General features: G+C 43.3%; 1 protein-coding gene across 2 annotated transcripts in view; it reads right to left on the reverse strand.

Moving 5' to 3' along the window:
- Window positions 1–8953, reverse strand: part of LOC133966332 (inositol polyphosphate-5-phosphatase A) — a 147466-nt gene extending 138513 nt beyond the window's left edge. Inside the window, exon 1 of one of the 2 annotated variants that reach the window (XM_062401222.1) lies at window positions 8487–8953. In XM_062401222.1, coding sequence (XP_062257206.1) covers window positions 8487–8564 — 78 coding nt within the window. In that variant the 5' untranslated portion in view covers window positions 8565–8953. The remainder of the gene's footprint in view (window positions 1–8486) is intronic. The other variant, XM_062401223.1, reaches the window with a different exon arrangement.
- Between the last annotated feature and the right edge of the window lie 596 nt (window positions 8954–9549).

Below are 9549 nucleotides of genomic sequence, written 5' to 3' on the forward strand. Positions count from 1 at the left end.
GACTGATTTCGCACTGTAACAAGTCGGTAAGTGAGCCACACATTCCGCCATGACAGCCACAGGCTTTGTAAAGAAAGCCCAGAGCTCTGAGTGATGAAGGCGACAGGGCTTGCCTTGCAAAACAGGAAAAAATATTATCCTGGAGGGCCCTCCACTCTCACCCCTGGTGACAAGCTACAGTGTTTGTGGGAGGCCTGACTGTGCAGAGTAGAGACTACAGCTGCAGGGCTTTCCTTGAAGATTTCGTCATTCAAGGCATATTATTAACCATTATTTTTTTACTAGTGTGATGTTTTATTCTTATATTCTTAATAGCATAAAGGTCAAAATGGTGAATTTTCTCAATCATACTCAATGATAAGGATGTTAAATTTAAATTATATATTGAGGAAATAACAAAGAAGGTTTGTTTATAACAGATTGAGAATCCATGTTGGAATGTACAAACTATATATTGTTAATAATTTCAAAATATTGCAAATACCACCCGATAATGTTAGTTGATTACACGGATATTACTTTAACGTGTAATATCCAAGTTAACTGGATGTATATTTGTCTCAGTAAGACCTTACATGCTGATGAGAAAAAATGTTTTACGAGTCAACTTTCGGCTCTTTCCAACATCTTTTCCTTTTGAATTTCCAATTCCGTGTTATGACAGGATGGAGGAGGGCAGAGCAGGGAGAGCACCAAAATAGCATCATCTGATCTTTCTTTCATAAACTTTTCCACTCCTGCAGCAACGCACAGACTTTGGCAGAGGAAGAAACACAAAATCAAGCTGTCAGATGTAGCACTTGGTCACAGCCTCTCAGCTGCTCAAACTCCCCATAAAACCTGAACTAAACCCAAGGAGACGGACACATGGTAAGGGTTTGGTATTACAGATTAAGCCATGGTCACATTGTGTGCTTCCTGTTTCAGCCTCTTAACAACTAGGCATCAGTTGTGAGATCACACATTTGCACTTCTATTGTCACAACTATAAATACACACCCTGAATGCTCAATTACTTTATTCAGTTAGGAATTTCACTACCATCAACCATGTGACTAAAAGCTAAATATAGTTCCCAGGGTCTATGCTGCCTGCAGTAACATCCTCACGTGTTTAAAGGGAAAATACATTTTAACCTAACTGCTCATATGAGATGCAGAGGGATAAGACTGGTAACGACAAAGAGCTCTTAAACATTTCACCACCACACAATCACACGCTGTATGATCATCACTGTTAATAAAATACCTGGGAGCAGTGTATGCAGTGTGCATAGCTTCCAGGTTTGAGGAAACACTCCCTATTACCTGCTCCGTTCTATCTTTAGAGTTGTGCCCACCCAGTGGGGTTGGGGTTGCGACAGCCAGAGCTAATGAGCTGTCAGTGGACTGGAGAGGGAGAAACATAAGGAGCAACGGAAATGATGAAAAAAATAAGTTGGAAGACCAAACCCACAAGAGGTTCACATAAGCTGTTTTAAGAGCTCTGGAAAACGTGTCGGACATTGGGTCATAGACACCAGCATTGGCCTTAATCATCGATAACTCGATAATCTCTGTTGTCTTTTCAAGTTGACGTCTGCGTCTGGCAACTTTTTCATTCATGTTGCCCCCACAACAAGCCTACAGTGAAACTTCTGGAAATGTCCTGCTGTATTCTCACATGGCCTCACTCTAACATTTTATAAGGGGGCTGACAGGAGAAGTTATGCAAAATGTCCGGAGCAACTGACTCTGAGGCTACATCCACAATAATACACTTCCGTCTGAAAGCCCATTAACTTGGTTACAGATACGACTGGCATCATCATTTTGAGAAGTTTAGACCCTGAGAGTACCGTGAGCTGTTGGTTGATCCGCAGGAATAATTGTTTTCGTCATTTAAACTGGATTGAAAAAAAGGTATGAGCCAAACTGTGGCTCTACAGCCGAGGTCCGAACTGAACATGGATTTGGAGAATCATTGCAGCCCTAGTTGCAATGGATGGGGATTAAAACTGAGCTAAAATGCTTGTGTGGACAGAGATCTCTTTCCTTTGAAATGGAACATACTGTAGCAATATTGATGAAGCCTGACATTTGGTTCTCACACACAGTCCCTCTGGATAATTTGAGGTAAATATCTGGCTTTCAGTGCATGTCTGAGGCAGCTATAGGAATCCATTGCATCACAACATGGTCATCTCAACTTGGCCAACAAGACGTGTGAGTAATCGTAAGCTGAGGGGATGTAAACAAATGAAAACCACAGCAAGTGACCAGTGTTTACTGCAACCAAGGACACTGCAGGAACCAGCGTCAGGGTAACATGAACAGGGGAGAGAAGGCCGAGCAACACATTACCTCCCATCCTCAACTCTGAAAGTGAACTGGATCGTTGGCATCTGTTTGTTTGATTTAATCATTTAGCTTAATGCAACCAAGTTCTCTGGAAATTCTCCGGAAGTCATGACATGATCTCTCCATTAGTGCCAATGAGTCACACCCAGCTCCTGCCAAAGATCACATAACAGACAAGGGCAGATCTGTCACACCTTTCAGTTTGTTTTCTCTGAACTGAGCGGAAGTGGAAAACTTTTGAGTTGATTTTAAGTGGGTTTATTTAGGTTTAAACCGTGAGCGACTGTTGGCCTCTAAACAGAACTTAGTTCTAAACAGAACTTAGTTCAGCTCCCTGCAACTTAAGTGGAGCATGATGGATATATTTGCATAGGTTTTGTCTGTAATGTACATGAAAACGAGGCAGTAACTTGCTGTAACTGGTACAGTAGACTACATTAACAGGTAAACCACCATTCCAAAACCTGCGCCTGGGGCACCACATTGAGGTTATCAGTGACACATAAGACCAGCCAGCGCCCTGTCCATCTGTTTAAACAAACCAGTACTAAAAGGACAACAGTCTCACAACATGTTTGATGTGAACACGCACACCTACTACAGACAGGTGTTTCCAGCCCAACAACTGTGATTGTCAGCTCACGTCATCATCTGCTGCCTCTTCAGGGTGGTGCAGCAAATAATCATCTGATTTGCACACTCTCAGAGAAAGACAACACCAGTGCTGTTTGTAATATATTTTCCACTTACAAGTGAGGAAATAAAATCTAATAGAGGAAACATCATTCTACTCAACAGCCGAAGAATAGAATTGTTTTATCTGGAGTGAATGTCTGTATGCTGCCTGTTCTCATGATAATGCAAAATTATGTCAGGTAGGAAACAATCTCCAGGTTGGAAGCGTTGGTACCTCTGCCAAAGAGGTATGTAAAACGTAATTAATTACGTTATGTAAAACGTAATTAATCAATTTCCATGAAATTTTGTGAAAGGGTGTGGATCGACATCGAATGCTGTAGAATTTATAGGCGGACAAAGTCGACAGAAACTTGGGAGGTGCTCACTTGGACATTTGCGTTCATGCATACACACCCTCCAGAGAAACTGCAGAGAATCTGTAAGTTCTGTGCTGGTCTGAAAGCAACTTATGTGCAATTTGGTGCAGATCCAAATAAAATCTGTACCTGGTGAATCTTTATGTGAAATGGCAACGGTTAGGACATTTTATATTTTCATTGTTGTTTGTCTGTCTGTTAACAGGAATATGCAAAAACTACTGTACCAATTTTCATGAAATTTGGTGTATGGGCCAAGCAAGAACCCACTTACTCTTACTCTCATTAACACAGCGAGATAGGGCTTTTTTCCACATTTTTGTGAATGTGTGAAATAATAACACAGAGATCTTAACATCTGTAAATTGTAGCTACGGAAAAATGAACCGGTTTACATTCTCTCCTCTCTGGTGTCTCACACACAGCACCACCCACAACCAAAATGAAACCACAAATAAATTCTCTACCTTTGAGAAACGCTGTAAATTAAAGCAGCAGCTTAACACTGGAGCTGTGGTGCACCTGACTCGCATCCCATTTTCCCATCCCTGTTTCTGCACTGTGTTCAGACTGAGCAGGCCTGCTTTTATCAGCACGAAAATAGCAGGCTCAGCATCCAACATGAGGGCACAAATGAATGGAAACAAGTACATTACAACCAGAAAAAAAGACGGTTTATCAGAGAGTGTGATTAACATGTATGAGACTGTCCCACAGTCACCAAAGTGCTTGCTATCAAATATAAGGTCTCAACCTTAATATGGTGTGATTTGGCGCTTAACATTGAACTGAGTTGAATACCTTTTATTTCTATTCATTAATTTTAATCATGGACATTGTGAGGCACTTTGTAACCTTGTCAGTTATTTTTATTATTATTATTTTATCTGGGTGGCTGCTTGTTGCTCTGTTTAATCAGGTCAAACTTAAAAACTGAGCAGTTAGCTTAATGCAAAACTAAAACACACAATCTAGCTGAAAGATGGAGCGGGGGTGGGGGTGGTGAGGTGTGTGTCTTAACTCTGGAAGTTCGCTTTAAACACAGGAGAAACTATTGTTTGCCGTCATAATTAGATTCAGTGAGGATGGCTCAGAGCGCCAACAGTGGAAAAAGACTTGAGCTTGAGGAGGATTGTTGATCTTGTGCTTTAGATGTTCTTCAAACAAGAACTGGAGACGTGGAGACATGAGAAAATTCAAAGGTCCTTAAAGACAAAACAAGGCTGACCGAGACAGAATACCTGTCATTAACATCAATGCGTTTCATCCCTGGGCACAGGCCACATGAGTGCATTGCACAAACAGCCATTACTCTCCATATGAATTACTAACAACATGAGGAAAGAAACCCAAATAGTTTGAGTGCTTAAAATAATAAAGGAAAACATGCACATTAAATAGGAAGACAGCATCTTGGAGGACAGCACTAAGTTAATATTATGTAATCACAATATTGTCGGGCAGAATGATTCAAACTGTTGAAACTTTAGCTCCAGAGAACTCTTCCGTGATCTATTAGGAACTATCCATTTCATCACGTTACAAATAGAGATTATGACTTTTAACAGCAAGGATTATTTTAACTAGATGCCTCAACGATGACTCAAAAAACCAAGGACCAAACTTTTTGGAGTTCTCCGTGATATTATAATTTAACTTTGGGGAATATTTTACCGATATCAGTGTTTGTTTTGCAATTCAACTTGAACTGCTATAATCACTCATAATGCTGTTATTGTGCATACTAAATATAGAGCTGGGAAAGTGCTTTGAGAACCATATCTCCCTTCATTTCAACCCGAAACACGTAACATTTTGGTTACATGGCTTTCTCATGTGACAAAATCGTCATTACAATTTCATGAATATCTGTGACAGTGCAGCCCGAAAGTGGGATGATTTGACAGGGAAAGTCTCTAGTATAATGCTTCCTTGTATGGCATTTCAGCAGTTTCTACATGCTGGAGACATCTCAAGTTCAAATAAAGCATGTGTGCAAATAAAGGAAGTGAGATCACGTTAAGCCGGTTTCAGGCATGAACTCTGGAGAATGTCCAGGGAATTGGGTCGAGGCTTTCTCCGGAGTTTGCCTTTTGCCCATGAACAAAGTAGATCAAGACAAGCGTCTGGCCTTGTCACCCTTATCACCGCAAACTATCTTGAGATCTTTGTCAGTCTCTTCTACATGTGTAGCTCAGCTATTTCCTCTTGTGAAATTTGCTTTCTTTGTGGGGTTGTTTTAGTTTTTTTGTCGTGTGTTAGAAATGTTGTCGACCCCCCTGCCTGTTGCGGTGAATCCTGCAGAGGACCTCCTGCTGTGTTCTCACATCCTCTCCATTCTCACTTTATGTGGGCTTTTTTCTGGGGGGCTGTCTGGAGAATCTCTACAGAAAGCTCGGAGGCTCGCACTCACACATTTGTATTTACACATCCAGCCCCTCCGGAGAGTTTCCAGAGGAGTTTGGTGCAGGTCTGAAAGCAGCAAAACTTAGCTCAGCAGCATGCTCTGCTGTGACAGTTGTTAATTACAGTAACGTTCAATGCTAAACTGCAGAGCATCGGTGGCAGACATCGATGAGGCTAAATCAGTGTTGTCAATTATACGGCCGCTTTTATCCAAAGCAGGGCTTCATTAGGTTTCAACAATTTAAGAATTTCTACAACCTTCAAATCATCACAATGAATTCAATTTGAGACAAAAGCGACAGTTATCAGTGTCAATGAAATCAAAACCAATGTCAAATACTATAGATATGAAGGAATAAGAGTCCCACAACTACTTACTTCCTAATAGCCGAGTCAAGAAAAGCCCCTCGATATTCCATGTTATCGTACAAGCTACAGACAGTGATCAACTGTGACCAAGGAGAGCTGTAACAGAAAAGCCCTTTATAGTGAATTGACCTAGGGTGTGTTTTATTATTTAAAAATTCATTTGTTTTCATTTGTATACTAATAAATATGCTATTTGGGCATTCAAAAGTGTTCACATAGAACCATGCAGCCCTGTCATTTGAGTTGGAGGAAGGAAAGTTTTACATTTTCCATGTCGGAAATTGAACTATGGGGTGATGTTGAAATATACCTCCATCTTTTGAGCGCCTACTGCGTATCATGTTGTATTTTACAGGATCTGGTTCAGGCCATGTGCTGCCGAAACACGATCTTCTCATTGACAGCAGACCTAATAGTGGAATCTGCATTAACAGCAGGAAACAAAGACTTCATTCAGCTCATGCATGCATCATAGGGGGTGCTGACACACTGCCGACTAAAGATAGCCTCAAATAAGACCAGCACACCCACTCACAGAGGGAAACATGCTCTTATGTACATTTTGGCTCAGGCTGGTAGAAGTCTAGTGGAGGGGGAAAAAAAGCGCCACAGAACACCCATAGTGTGGTGCTTGTAAGAAAGAAGCTATTTATAGGCTTACTCCAGCATGGGAGACTGCTCTTCCCTCATTTTTAGATCCGCACTTCACCCGGGTGTGCGGAGGGAGGAAGGGGGGGGACTCTCTATTGACACAACACTGAAACTGACACACAGTGTTTTAGTCTGAACCATTTCAATGGAACAGTTACACTTTCCACTATAATTTAGTGGCACTAGGTGCCAATCTGCAATACATGATAACAGCCAGAGTTATCATTTACAAGCCGTCACAGAAACTCCTTGAGAGGTGTGACACACCTATCTTTACAACTGAGCATGATGTGTTTGCTTTCTTCAGCCGGAAGATACAATTGTTTTATCTGGAGTGAATGTCTGAATGCTGCCTGTTCTTATGATAATGCAAATAGACGTTAGGTAGGAAACAATCTCCAGGTTGGTAGTGTTGGTACCTCTGCCAAGGTGGTAATCAATCTGTCAGAATTTATAGGTGGACAAAGTCGACAGAAACTCAGGAGGTGCTCACTTGGACATTTGCGTTCATGCATACACGCCCTCCGGAGAAACTGCAGATCTCTAAATTCCGTGCAGGTCTGAAAGCAACTTATGTGCAACTTGGTGCAGATCCAAATAAAATCTGTACCTGGTGAATTTTAATGTAGATAGGTTATTTAAACTAGCGTGAACCCGCTAAAATAGCGTGCTCTCACTCCCTTCCCAGTGCAAGAAGAGGAGTTTGCCTTTCTGCTTTTCCCAAGATGCATCATGTTCTTCGTCACGAACGCACGCAATGCTGAGGTGTTCTCTCCAGGTCTCTTCAGTGCCTTCACCAGGAGTTAGATTTCCATCACTGACGGCCGGAGCCGAGTAATCCCTGTGTCTTCTACAGAGCAATTTGACCCGGGAATGAAAGCTGATTGAATCCATGCCCATTGCAGACAAAATCCTGTTATCAGCAGGTTTAAGACAGTTGTTTGACTGGTGGAAGAAAAGCGTTAGAGGACTGACATCTGTGAGTAAAGCAATTTGGTGCGGCTTGATTTGAATTCAAGGGGACTGTTGGGCCTTGGTGCTGGTATGCGCCCTACTGAGGGACAGTCTAGTTTACATAGCTGTCTAATTTAGGAAATACTCTCCTGTTCTTTAACATACTGCAGGGAGGACCTGGCGTGAATGAAAGACAAACTAAAAAGGTGTAAAATAGAGGTCCCACTGCTGTCGGAATTGTTTTTTGGATATTACTACAAGGCGAGCGACCGTCAATAACAGTGACCCCATCCCACAGCTCGGTGTTTAGCTACCTGGATGCACACCAGCCTTAACGGGTGCGTGTTGCTCTGCAGGGGTGAACTGCTGCTGCACCTGTGTTTACCTCCAGTTGCACGCTGGGTAATAAGCATTTACCATGACTGTGATCAGAATCTCACATCTTGACAATGTCATTCAAACACTGGAGGCTGAAGACGTGAGAGGACATGTGGGTCACTACATGGTGCAGAACACACAACACACAGACACACACCATGTGTCTTTATGGCTGTGAGAGGGCCCCATGTGTGCGGCGCGTGAGAGTGGAGGTGTTTAGGTTAGGCTACACACACACGCACACAGACACACACTAGTCGTGACCAGCTGAGACGTTGTTTACGTTACTTTCATAGCGTGGCAAGCAGACACAGTGTTGAGTGGAGAAACTCACATCCTCGAACAGGGATCCGACGTTGGCTGTCACCAGCAGTATTCCTGTGCCCTGCGCTGCTGTCAGCTTCCCTGCCATGGTTCTCTGTGGCCGGCGGCTCTGGGACTCGTGCGGTGGACTTTGGAGGCGAAGACGCAACAACAGCCAGAACACAACAAAAACAGCGAGCGGAGCCAGGAGCGAGTGTCTCAGGAAAGCGGCTCACAGCGGTGTGAACGCGGGACTGGAGCCGGGGTAGAGGCGGCTCGGCTGGAGCATATTTTTTTTCTCAGCGGTGCATGTACCGGGAGGAGCGGAGCGGCGGAGGGTCCGTTGGCAGGCGGGGAGCGTGATGCGGCTGCTGCTGCTCGGGCTACTTTTTCCCGTGGAGCGCCATCGTGAAAGTTTCCGCGTTAATCCACGGTGTGTGGGCTCCGTGGGTCCTCTCGGTGTGGAAGAGTCGCTCCTGCTGCAGGACGCTGTCAGCTCCACTGTGGGGCCACCGCTCTGACGTCAGCGCGCCAATGGAAACACGGGGCTGTCTTAAAGGGACAGCGCACCGTAAACACGGCGGGCTCTGACTCCCGCGCCGAAGCGTCCATTCTCGGACAGGACCGGGGCTGCCTCACTGTGAGTGCGTCTTCTTCACCCGGGCTGATGGTCACTGTAACCACCTCCACCATGTTTACACCCGTGTCTCTCTCTGTGCTGGTTTATTTGTTAACAGGATTATCCAATAACTACCAAACCGATCTCCACCAACCTGGAGGGATTGAGCCTGGTAGGAACCCAACACACGTTGGTGCAGATCAGATGAAGGTTTGGTAAGATAAGATAAGATAAGATAAAATGATCAGGTTAAGATAAGTTAAGATGTGATAAGATAAGAGGATCACATAAAATAAGAAAAGCTCAAATAGGATTAGATAAAATAGAACAAGATAAGCTAGGATTATATAAGATAAAATGTACGTTTTATTGATCCTCGGTAGAGGGAATTCAAAATTGACACAGCAGCTAAAGGGGGAAAATGAGAGTGAGAACATCAAATAAGAATAGAAACAGACTCTAGAACAAAATAGAT

This window comes from Platichthys flesus, chromosome 12, assembly GCF_949316205.1.
Source record: "Platichthys flesus chromosome 12, fPlaFle2.1, whole genome shotgun sequence".
NCBI lineage: Eukaryota > Metazoa > Chordata > Actinopteri > Pleuronectiformes > Pleuronectidae > Platichthys > Platichthys flesus.